Here is a 13893-nt window from a genome sequence, read left to right on the forward strand (position 1 = left end):
ATATATAAATACAGAATCAAAGTAGTGTAAGCCATAGGCATGTTGCACAGCTTCTTGAACTTATTTTCAATTGGGGGGGAGCAAAAACCAGGGACACATTTTAAACATTGCTTGTATAATTTTGGAAAGTTGCTTGCATGAAATGCTGTATTATCACCTTGCATTTCACTGCCAAGTCCTGAACCCAGAACCTAGTGTACTATAGTCAGAGAAACATACCACTAAGCTAAAGCAATAGTTTCTTGAAAGACAGGAAGACAAACTTAAATGGCTATCATATCATTTAGTGAATTCAGTTCTCATTTCTCACCATAGCTCTCAACCTCTTAGCACAAAAATACAGAACAAAGCCAATAATGGGGGAATACAGCCTCAAAATAGAGACACATTTCAAATTTCAAATACTGATTTTATAACCTTAGAAAATTGCTAGAATAAAAGGTTTTGTTTTACCACTCCTGAAAACCAGAGGAACTGAACAAAAATGTGAGGCATAAATTCACAAGTGATGGTGGCTAGGGATTTTAGGCTCTTTTTACCTGTACCCAAGGTACAGGGTAGATGTATCCTGTTGGGGACATTTTCACACACACACACACACACACACACACACACACACACACACACACACACACACACACACACACACACACACACACGACACACGCACACACACACACACACACACACACACACACACACACACACACACACACACACACACACACACACACACGCACACACACACACATGCACACGTGTCTCTGTGTTCACCCAGCAGCTTACTCACTCTGAAAATAATGTACGTCTGTGGTACGTCTCCCAGTAAATCCCAACAGCCAGTCCAGACCCCATCCTCCGAGTAAACCCAGACAGCTTCCGAAAATAAATCCTTCTCTGATTCAGAATAAATAAGCAGCAGCAGCTAAATAAAACCGTCTGTTCCTGCATGCAAAAGCATTTAAAACCAGCCGGAAATACGTGCGCTGTGAGCTCAACTCTGACAGGCTGAGCTGACATCATCACGCACGCGATGACATCAGCTAATGCGTGAAAAATGAAAATAATTCAAAAATAAAGAAGTAATTTGGGACAGTTGGGACGTATGGATGATCTGCAAAAGTGGGGGGGCTCCCTCCCCCCTCACTCTATGGTTCCGGCGCCAATGGCCATAACCCTGTTTTCTCTCCCACTTCATATTATAATTCCTGTTTGTAATATACTAACTTAACTTTAATTTCTGTAAACTGGCTAAAATGTCTCTAAATATTAAATCACTGTCATCACTGTAAGGATGTAATCTAATGCAAAAATATGTTTCTTTTAACTTGAAGATTATTTTCTGCCACAGTCAGCATCAAAACAACCATCATGAAATATGTAATACTTTCTGAAGAGTTTCAAGTGTTAGTTTTTACTTAAACTGAATATGAGTAAATGTTATTATTATTATTATTATTTTTTACAGGAAGCCTTAGATGAAAGAAAATCTCTTCTTGTCTGTACTCTTAAATATTGAAAAATCTTCTGTATTTTTGACCATTATTTGAATCTGTTATTTATTTTGCCTTATTACACATATCTGAGGCACTTCTCTTCAAGGTTACTGATTGTGTTAACATATTCCAGAGTATAAGCTGCAGTTTGGTGTAAATAAAATCAAGCACTAAAGGCTGACTATATATACTTTGTTCCTTAACAGTTAAATGTGCACTAAGAAAATAAACTATATTTCATTGCATGTATTTTTTAATTTATTATTATTTTCTTTACTTGAAGTATGTAACTGATTTCATGCAGGCCTCACGCTAAAAACTGCACACATCAAACTTACAAATTCAAGCATTTTAATAATTATGCACATTCATCTTTGTTATCTTTCCCTTTCAAAGACTTACCTTGGGACAAGAGGTGGAAGAAGAAAAAAGGTAATTTAATGATATATTTTTTTTATTTTTCTACATAGCAGTAGCTTAAGAATTTTGCTAATTTATTTCACATATTCTGTGTGTTAAAGTATATATTTTTCATATTATACAGAAACAGAATAAACGTCAGGATGCTGAAAATCCAGAGTTAACTGAAAATCCTGAGAATGAGGTAAGAATGGTCTTTGTGTAACTGTTAAGATATATAGCACACTCCTCACACATCAGCATCAAATACAAGCCATGTCTTAAATGATCTGGGTGTTTTTTATTACAAATTCATATCATATTCTCGAGATTCTGTTTGCGAGTTCTTCAATATTCATCAAAAGAAAAACAAGTGGCGTCCCACAAGGCTCAGTCCTGGGACCTCTCTTGTTCAGTATATATTTCTCGGAGGTACAGGCCAACACAGAAGGACTGTGGCTGACCAAGTTTGCAGATGACTGCAAACTGGGTGCCATAATCGACTCTCCAGCCGACACAAGCATCCTCCAAAAAGGCCTCATAGAAACAGACAACTGGTGCCAGAGCCATGGCCTCAAGCTAAACACCAAAAAGTGTATAGTCATCCCCTTTGGCAAAAACAAAGTGCCCACAAATTACCACATAGGTGGTAATCCATTAAGTACAGAAAAAGTAATTAGGGACCTGGGGACCCAAGTTGATAGCAATCTCTCATTTGACAACCACGTGGCCAAAGTGGTTAGAAAAACATTTTATATAGCCCACCTAATCATGAAGGGATTCACATCTAGATCAGGGGAGGTCATCGTGCCTCTTTACTCATCCCTCATCAGGCCCATAATTGAGTACAATGCCCCTTTTGGGATGTACCTTACCAGACACCTGCAGCAACTGGAAAGACCCCAAAAGTACCTCAACAAGAGGATCAAAGGGCTCAAACTGATGCCATATGCTGCCCGGTTAAAGAAACTCCAGCTCTACTCAGTGGCATACCGCCTGCTCAGAGGCGATGTATGCCTGACGTATAAAGCCATGTCCACCCCGGAATTAATGGACATACTGCACCTCAGAAAATACAAATCCCATCGAGCTATGCTCTCAAGAGACTTGAACCTCAGCACTGAAATAAATAGGACATGCTGGAGGGACAGATTCATAACCCAGAGGCCCCCTTCACTCTGGAATAAAATCCCAGTCCAGGTTAGGCAGAGTCCCTCATTGACTCTCTTCAAGAGGAATCTTGATGAGTGGATGGGAGATCGTAGGTTTACCCCGGGTATCACTTCTGTGTCACTGTTAGACAGAGGCACAGTATACTAACCTCGAAAAAGGGCATAGCAAAATTAATTTAAAATGGGTGGCGAAAGCCAAACACACTCTGGCTAGGCTTATAAATACCCTAGGGCAGGTAGCCTAGTATGAACCTATGAACCTATGAACCTAAAAATACAGGTTAAAATAAAGCCTTCCCTGGTTTACATTTGTGCACTGTGATGTGATGTGAGCAGCAGCACTAATTACATAGTCATGTCATGCAGCACTTTTAAATGTAAACAAGTGCAGTTTTGTGGTTGGCAACAGTGTTGTTGGCCAGGTAACTGTGTAAAGCAACATGGATAACAAACCTGTTTACCTCAGAGCTGAGTATGTTAGAGGGATTGTGCAGAATGACACAGTGATTACTAGGGCTTAACATATAGTTATGTATATGGTCCAAATGTAGTACAGGACAGTGTATACAGTGAATAATGTTATGAAATCCCATTCCTGGCATTCTGTATAGAAGGTGTGTACATAATCTGTAAGGATACATGGACTGCCATGTAAAATAAGCGCTCAGGGGATGTGTGTGTATTAAATAGGGTCACACAGATGAATTGTTGGAATGAACACAGTGAAAGAGGACAGGTGAAACAACCTAATATACAGCAGATGAGGACATGTCAATGGATGACAGCTGTAGCAGGAAAACCAATTACATATCAATATGGTAGAGTACGGACTGCACAGTGAAACTGTGCATTATGTGACTGTCATACAAGGCGACATAAGAATGGGGAAGAAGTCTTTGTGAGATAAGCATCCTTACATGAACCGTGTAGAGGACATCTATCAGGGATGTTATAAACAACTGGGGTAGGATGCATATTGTGATGCTGTGCAAACAGGTTTGCCTGAATATGAGTGTAATCTCAGTAGAGGTCTGCAACAAGTGGACATAGGTAAAGGGGGGTAAATGTCATCAATGTTGTCAAATAGCTACATATGTACTGTGTGCATCCCTGGGACAGGGATCACACATGCATCTGGTGTAACAACTTGGGGGGGTCCACACCATCAGACAGTAATGTTTATACAACAAAAAGAATATCTAGGTATGGCCAATAAGACATGTGACAGCTCACTATGGTAAAGGTGGTACACTTCATTTACACATCACTGGAAGATGTGTAGGGAGGTACATGAAGAAGGGTGCATTATACTCAGTTATTGTTGTGATAAAGGCTGTGAACTATAGAGGTATTATGGCCTGTGATGTGGATGTCCTTCACATACTCAATAGTTGTCTTATTACTCAGTAGTTGTCTTACATACAAGGAAGTAGTCAACACTGTGGCCACATGCTGGTGAATGTTCCATATACCATCTACCCAAAGACACAAGTCACACATCTATTGGCCTGATTATAGAATGTGATGTCTATATTAGCCTTGGGTTATGCAATTATTTTCATGCTGTAACAACCCCCCCCCATGTTTTTGTTTCTTTGCAGGTGTTGTCATGGCTATGGCAGCAATCTTTGGTGTGTGTTGATACTGAGTGTATTATACTAATATCACAGTCAATGATTGTCCACAATCTGTAGTCCTTCAGACAGCTGCTTGAACACAAGATGTGTATGTCATTCTTCATGTCTGTGACTTAAATAATAGACAGGAAAGGACCTAACATACAGCCCTGATGTATGGACCTGATCACTGGACCTGAGATATAGGTCACCTTACACATTCCACACATTTCAACATATTTATATTCCATGTATGTGATCCACTGTTCTACCCATTTGGTGATATAGGTGTTTATTGCCACATCTAATAGTGCTGAGTGAACACCTCAGTGCAGATTTGTGTCAAATGCCTTGTACTTGTCAAGTTCCACACAATGATAGTGTTGTCATCATGCATGCCCTCGATGACCTCTTTGAGGACATTTAACAGATGTAGCAGACATGATGTAGCATTAACAACTCATACAGGTCTGTTATACACAGCTGGGATATTACTAATGTCCATTTAGAAAAGGTCCATCATGACATGTTGGTCTACCTCACAGATGAGAAGAGTCAGGATATGTGTATACATGCATGCATCAAGTGCTGTCCCCCAATTCAGATGAATGCATGTTGATGTATACCCTTCTACAGAAATATAGTCTGTATGGAGGGCATGTTAAAGTGTGTATTCAACCATATCAGGAAGGTGTATGTGCTGAGTCATGCTATAGGTGATCTATGAAGTTGTCACAGTCCATTGATTTTGTGTGATAGGCCTAGATATAGTTAAGCCAGTGCATACTGCCTATCTTGATCTGGCCTAGGGTTTAGATACAATCCCCCACGCAGGTATTGAGAAACTCTCCCAGCTGGGAATTAACCCTTATGTCACTAGATGAGTAACCAAATAGCTCACGGACAGAATACATGCTGTTAAAGTTGGTGAATAACCCTGTACTAGAAAACGTGTCACCACTGGCATATCCCAGGGATCTCTGCTTGGCCCTTTACTGTTTGGAATCCATTTTTCGACAGTTCATGCCAAAGTATTTGGCCTTTGGCTTACCGTGTTTGCTGATTCTTGCATTTTGGGTGCAATCACTGAGTCCACCAATGATGATAACATACTACAGGAGGGGCTAACACAGACAAATGATTGGTGACAAAGCCACATGGTCTAGAAATAAATGCAAAAATGCACCTTTATTTTGTCCTTTTGCAAAGTGGAATTCCCTGCAAATTGCAGCATTGACAACACTCCTGCTGAAACTCAGTGATGCAAGACCTGAGAACACACCTAGATAGCAATCTGAACTTCAACCACCAACTGTCCACAGTGGTATTAAAGCCTATGTTGTGCACATCATAAGTCAGGCCATTGTATTCAGATCTGAGGATTCTCTAACATACTGTACTTAAACGTCATCAGAACACTAACAGAGTATAATGCTCCCTTTGCATGTACCTCACCAGACATATGAAGCAGCTGGAGAGACAACAGGGATATCTCACCAAAAAAAACACAGGGCCTACAATCCATGCCATGAAGTACGTGGAAAGACTGAAAGCCATGTCACTGTAATTTGTAACATATGCTTGTGTAAATGACTGTCTCTAATATCAAAAGTGAAAACAAACACAAAAACTGAATAAAAAAACAAAGTAGTCTCCCAGACACACTCCAGCAGTATTCCCAGAATAATCGAAGGAAGCAGTAGAACAATAAAATCCTTTAATTAAGTGATAAAAATACTGATAAAATAACTTGTAAGTGCTTTTGTTTAATAAAGTATTAAACTTCATCAGACACCATGTTCTTTACATCACTTCTTATATACTCTAATACTTCAAATTCATTGGATGAAAAAAATGCAAATCAATCAATGAACCCACAACCATAGCCTGAATAAAAGGTACCACATACAAAATAAAACCAAAAGAATCGTGTATGTGCATACGTGTGTGCTTTCTAATGAAAAAAGCTTAATAAAATAAAATAGTGAATAGACATTACTAAAAGCTTGTATATAAAATATAAAACATTTAAAGTGCTAAAGTTTTTCTCTCCAATGCTTTTAACCTTAGCACTGGGGTGATGGAGCTATGCTCATTTATCCCCGGCCAACTGTCAACCTGTAAACAGATTTGCCATCTAAGTTCTTTAGATTCTAAAAGTAGCTCCCATTGTTTTTTGTCATTAATTTCAACCTGATCAATGACTAAAAAACTAAACCGATGCTCTAAATTGTCACAAACATGTTTAGCTAAGGCATTATTTAAGTTATGTTTTCTTATAGCATAGTCATGTTTATAAATCCATTGACTAAGTTTCCTCTCCATTTTCCCACGTAAAAGGCTAGGCATAAGTCACATGATGCTAAGTAAATCACTGCTTTTGAATTGCAGTTATAGTTTCCCTTTATATGGTATGTAAAATGTCATACCATAAAATGCAAAATGATGATTGTGTGTGTCTGGGAGACTAGTTCACTACTTTGTTTTTTGTCTCTAATATCAAGTGAGTGCAGAAACACACACACACACACACACACACACACACACACACACACACACACACACACACACGCACACACACACACGCACACACACACACGCACACACATACACACACACGCACACACACGTTGACTGTGGTGAGAACAGACCCCTACCTATCTAAGTACACAGACTATAAAACTCAACAGTTTATGCAAGTTCCACAGCACAAGTCTGACTTTTACAAAGCTGCAGGACAACGTATAATGGATGACATCAGCAGTGAATGTCGTAGAGAAGATGTTGGGAGGCTTCAATGAAATGGACGTGTAGGCATATGCAAGCGTCAAAATACTGTCAATCCATGTGATTGGAGTGGTAATTATAGGATGCACACACACACACACACACACACACACACACACACACACACACACACACACACACACACACACACACACATGATTGCAGTGAGAACAGAACCCCCTACCTCTCTAAGTTCACAAACTACAGAACTCAGTATATTACACAAGCACCACAGCACAAGACTGAGTTTGACAAGGGTGCAGGACAGATTATAGTGGATGACATCAGCAGTGGATGTTGGAGAAAAGATGTTCGGAGTCCTGTATAGGTTAATAGGTTCATAGGAGTTTACTAGGTTAATGGCCTTAGGACCTTTACAAGCCTTGCCATGTAAAAAGCAAAGTATCCTTGTTGACCATAGTTAGGTGGTCATTGTTAGCAGAAGAATTTTGTGATCAAGTACCAACTGCCCCTTTCCATGAGGGACATAGATGCTACACCTGGGGTGAATTTATGGTCACCCATCCAGCAGTCCAGGTTGTGCTTGAATAGGGTCACTGCTTCACATGGAGTGGGAGCTAATTCCAGAAGAGTAGCAATTGCTGGGAGATATATCTTTTTCTCCCAGCATAATCTCTTTATGTCACTTTCTAGGTTGAAATCCCTGTTGCAAGTTATTCTTGTCTCATTTTTCTGCAGATGTCCAGCATTTTTATTAGGGCAGGGTCTGAGACTACTCTGTAGGCCAGGCATGGGTCACCTTTCAAGCAGCCTGTATGATACTGAGTACAGTGACAGGCTTTAAGTCTTTCCATGTATGTCATGTTTTGGAAGCTCTGGAATCTTGTCTGGTGAGGTACATACAGAAGGGTGCATTGCGCTCAATTAGTGGACTGATAAGGGTGGAGTACAGCAAAGATATGACTTCCCTGGTCTTGGATGTAATGCCCTTATTTATGAGATGTGCAATGTAGAATGCTTTTCTTACCACTATGGACACATGGTGATTGAAGTTTAAATTGCTATCAACCTGTGTTCACAAGTCTTGCACCACTGAGTTTGTGCTTAGGGGGTGCTAACTATATCATAATTAGCAAGGGCTACTTCTTTGCAAAATGAAACAATGAGGCATTTTTTGCATTTAGTTTCAGTCTATGAGTTTGGCACCAATCATTTGTGTGTGTCAGCCCTTTCTGTAATATGTGAACTTTATTGAGGGGGGTCTATAGGATTTCACCCAGTTTACAATCATTTGAAAACTTGGTAAGCAACAGACCATCTACCTTCACCTGGGCTTCAGAGAAATAGTTTCCAAACAATAGAGGGCCCAGCACAGATCCTTGTGGTACTCCACTGGTAACTGGTCTACTGGTGTAGGAGGACTCCCCAACTTTGATGGTGGCTACTCATCTAGTAATGTGTGGTGATACCTGAATGGGGTATTGTGTAAAAGGCTTTGGCTAAATCAAGATAGGCAGTATGTACTGTTTTTCCTTCATCCAGGGCTTTGGTGACATTCTCAAAGACGTCTACTAGGTTTAATAAGCAAGATCTACCTTTGACAAAACCAAACTGGCTCAGGTCAATAGTTTAAAGGTCACCTATGTCCTTGTCGATAAGGTCCATGATGATTCTTTCCATAGCCTTGCAGATAAGTCTGGTTAGGCTTATGGGTCAATAGTTCCTAGGGGCAGTTGATGGATGTATAGGAATGTTGAACTGTGAAGATAGTTCTAGTTCTGCATGTTACCAGATTGATGTTCATTGCATATCACATAACATTTGTTATTAATTTATGTAGTGTAATTGATATATCTGTGAATAAGTACTGAGAGACCAGGGTTGTAGTGCATGGAGGGAGGCAACACATGGCTACATTGTAAATATGTGACATATTGTTAGATATGGCCTTCAGTTTGTTATGTTTCCACATGTAATTTCATGGCATGAAGAGAAAATAGACAGTATATAGCACAATTAATAGCACTAATACAAGCTAGTAGTGATTTTGCATAGCACAGAGGTGAGCAGCTGGTTTGCGAGATGGTTGACCAAATGTTTGCACATGAGAGATGCACATTTCCATTACGATCACTGTTTGAGTGTTGCTAAGTATTACACAAATGCGAGCTGCATTGCAAAATTTCTGAAGGTTAGTATTAAGTGTAAGAAACACACGTACTGCTTAGCTGACTCTGTGGCAGCATGTGTAAATGCCTTGATACATTTTTTTGAGCCCAGATGATATAGGGTTCAAATCCAGGTGTATGCAATACTTTTAAATAAACAGTGATGATGCAATGGCATTATTCTTTATAGTACATTCAGCATATGTTATTGAGTGTGTTGATGTAGCACAGTGGGGTTAATTGACATTGCTAGGAGGTAACTACAGCATTATAGAGCCTCTCACCATTGTTTGGCATTAGTGTACAATGTCAAACTCCTCACAAACATAGAGACCATAAAGTGAAGGGATCCATTCCTTTTTCTGGTACTTATGGGTGTTATGTGTGATTCAGTTTTTGATCAGATTCAATGTGTTAAAATGGGGTAGATAGGAAAGTGGTGAAATGGGGAGTAAGCAGAGGGAAGAACAAAGGGAAAGCAATGCAGGAATGTGCAGGTGGGAGGTAGGAAAAAACATAGCTATCCATTTCTTCAACAGAGAAAAATGTAAATATGTGCAGACTATTATCTGAATTTGGAATGTCACCTCCAGAAAGGGGGTGACAATGTAATCATGTTGCATAGCCAATTGGACTGAATCAACTGTGTCAAGAAGACATGTGTGTGAAATGGAGAGCTATTTATGGGACAATATTTTTTGTGGGACAGGTGCCCATTTTTTTATTCAGTAAGAGACGAATGTTTGGTAAGGGATATTGGTATTTCTGGGTCAAGTAAGTTAAGTAGGTGAGGAAGCAAATGCAAACAAACAAGACAAACAAGAAAAGACAGAGGATGGTGAGAGATACAAAAGTTTTGGGGACACCATGATTGGGTTGAAGGGGGAAACAACCCAGGCTCATGCCCATTAAACATGGAGACAGTGAAAATCTAGTCCTCACCTACTGGACTTTATCACTATCCCCTTACTCCACTGATGGCTGGAGTGCTTGAAATCTTCTCCTTCTATGTACCATGAGGGAGAGCAACCTTTCCATTTGGTGTAGCTATACACCAATGGTGCAGTACACAACCCTACGCACCAACCCTGGTATCTCCTGGTGAGTGATAAAATTGCCACCTCAGCCACTGCTGTTGGAGGGTACCATAGCACCAGCTGCCAGGGCTGTACTACCTGAGGGCACAGGTAGTGCAGGGGCAGCAGAGACAGTGCTGTCAGATTGGGTCCAGATGTCCTAAACATCTGTGCTGGAGCCAGTGGAGTGGGGGCAGGCTGATCCACTGGGGATGGCCTATCTCACTGTGCTGTGAAGCATTTAGTGATTTATTACAGATGGATGACATGGAGATATTTTGATGACACATAATAGAAAATAAAAAAAAGAGATAAGAGTTGGGTTAAGAGAAAAAAGTAAGAAAATTAGTACCATCATATGTGACATACAATGCATTAATATAATTATACAGCTATTTTATCTGAAGCATTACATTTAATTATATGTCCTAACAACTACACACTATAACTACAGATTGTTGAAAGTAATCCTTGAAATGTGTATATATTTCACACATGCTTGGTCCAATTATAAAGATTACAGTTAACAGCAGGACAGTTACGCTACTGATATAGAGTTTAATTTTATGTGATATTATTAAAGAAATGCTGTATAGTATAGTTGTTAGTCATGGTATTTAAACTCACAACTTCTGACTACAGTCTTATACTTGACTCCTAAAGTTGGTTTGTGCTACAGACTAATGCATGTTTTACAGTTAGGATATGCATGCTCAATTTGCTACAACTGTACAAAAAATCCCCAAAAATCTATCTTTAACTTTTAAAGCTACAATAATACTTCTCTTGTGATGCATACATACTGCTTCCTTCCCTCAACCTCTCCATTCGATTATTATGAACCTGGTGATTAAACTCTATTTTTGCATTAGCTGTGGAAAGAACAGAAAAGAACAGATACGCATTATGCATACCAGTCTTGCCTATATTTAGCATTCAGTGGATTACAAATACTATCTTATTATCAAACTTACACAGCTGCAGGATGTCAGCTGTTTGAAATTCAGTCAACCATAGGTTGAGGGTATCTCTCTTGCATCTCTGTAGGTCATTAAAATGATGCTTATGCTGTTCCCCAGTATGTGGTATGCCAGTAGCACTGGATACAGCATGAGCCAATCTACTCTCACCCTTTACACTTGTACTGGGACCATAATAGTCCCCTGCCAAATCCTTTGGCTGTGGTACTTTATCAGGAGTCCAGTAAATATCCTGGACTCCTGAACACCCCACCTCTGTGCCCTAAATGGAGCACCTTCACCTCTAACTCCAGACATGTCTAACACCTGCCAGTTCCTGTTATCATGTTTACTGCGCAAACCTGAGCAATAATGCCAAGTGCTTTTGCACAATATTCAGCAGACAGCAGCAGTGCCAAGGAAGGAGGAAATAAATATTTTAAACTGAAAGGGTAATCTGACACTTGACCTTAGTTTGAGGGGTGTGTGCTGTTGTAGCTTGGAAATATATATTGAAAATTGGAAAGTAAATGTTAGGTGAGTTAAGTTTGCAGAGATGCACTGGAGGCATAAATGTCATGACCTAACACATTTTTTGGCTTTATTCACTGGTAAAATTGATTTTTAAAGTGTGTGATTTAAGCCTAGGCATAAGGGACAAATATTTTCTTCCACAGTGGTGATTTTTCATCATTGCCACAAAAGAAGGGCTGCTCATACATCGTTAGGACTCATTCATAAATACAGGTGACAGTTTGAGGTCCTACACATGTATGTGTGTGACCTGATGAGGTTCTTGTATATAGATTAAGTTGTGTATGTGTCTTTTTTAATTGTGAAGCCCATCCAAGTCCAGATAGCAGAAGTGCTGCTCACACAACATCAGGAATCATTCATAAATACAGGTGACAATTTGAGGACCTGCACATGTATGTGTGTGACCTGAGAAGGTTCTTGTATATAGATCAAGTTGAGTATGTGTCTTATGTAATTGTGAAGGCCATCCAAGTCCAAATAGCAGAGCTATACTTACAGAAATATAATAGACAGTATGCCCTCAGTCATACATCTGAAAACACAATAAGGATGTCTTAGCCCTCATACATGCAATTCATACCAGCTCCACTATCTAAAGTGTTATAAGTGGGAGTGAATATAATGGGAAATGGAACAACAGTAAAAATGTCTGGACTCTCCTGTATTAGAACCCAGAACCATGTATATGACAACCCTAGACTTGAACCTGTTGCCACAGGAATGTTGAAATAACACATATATTTTCAGTTCAGTGCTATAAACTGCACTGTCACTACAGTAAAAATAGGTTGCACACCCAGTACTAGAACCCAGGACCATCTGTACTCCAGCCCTACACTTGCACCTGATGACACAGGAATAATTATATGACAGTTCCATAGTTCCCTACTCATTCTGAAGTTCTCTGTGTTAACCGCTGCTCAACACCGCTTAGTGTGTTTGTGCAGTGCCCAACAGAATGAATTGAATGCACTCATTTTTTTTCTCAAATTTTTTTTTATTTTTCAAATACATTTAAATTAATTCCATAGTATGTATACATTAGGCTGACACTATAACAGATCTTAATGTATACAGTTACTTTATAAGTATGTCCAATCCATTATCAGAGTGTCTGATCAATTATTGTATAGTGTCAAACAACACTAAGACTTTTCCCCAAGGGTTGTTGATAAATGGCTTTAGATAAATTCTTAGTTCTTTAATTTTAATTTCCAATAATGCTGCGGTCTTCAGTAGGCTGAAGAAGTCTTCTAAAGTTGGTATTGTGTTTGTATTCCATCTTCTTGTTATACATTTCCTTGAAATTGCAAGTATAGTCCATACCCGATGCATGTTTGACTTATTCAAGTGAGGACCTTCGTTCACATTTAATAATACAAGAGCTTTAGTTAAATAAAATGATTCATTAAATGAGGCTTGTAGAAAGTTATTAATACCATTCCAAAATTGTTTGATTTTAACACAATCAAAGAAAATGTGGTTCCAGTCTGCATTGTGTACTTGCTCACATTTCCAACATATTCCTTTTATGGAAGAACTAATTTTACTGATTCTGTCTGGGGTTAAGAATGCTCTATGCAAGCATTTCCAATTAAAAACTTTCCAGTATTGTATAAAGGATGTAAATTTTATCGCTAATAAGATATTTGTTTTAATATCTTCAGTTAACTGTATTAAGTGTCCTTTTGTTATATATTTCCAATATGAGGTCTTGGGTGT

General features: G+C 39.1%; 1 protein-coding gene across 1 annotated transcript in view; it reads left to right on the forward strand.

The window, feature by feature from the left end:
* LOC122815075 overlaps positions 1 to 13893 on the forward strand; it is a 3014144-nt gene that overhangs the window by 1474873 nt on the left and 1525378 nt on the right. Inside the window, exons 77-78 of the mRNA XM_044087319.1 lie at positions 1893 to 1928; positions 2041 to 2100. Coding sequence (XP_043943254.1) covers positions 1893 to 1928; positions 2041 to 2100 — 96 coding nt within the window. The remainder of the gene's footprint in view (positions 1 to 1892; positions 1929 to 2040; positions 2101 to 13893) is intronic.

The sequence above is a fragment of the Protopterus annectens genome, chromosome 11.part0 (assembly GCF_019279795.1).
Source record: "Protopterus annectens isolate FY-2018-M chromosome 11.part0, PAN1.0, whole genome shotgun sequence".
Taxonomy (NCBI): domain Eukaryota; kingdom Metazoa; phylum Chordata; order Ceratodontiformes; family Protopteridae; genus Protopterus; species Protopterus annectens.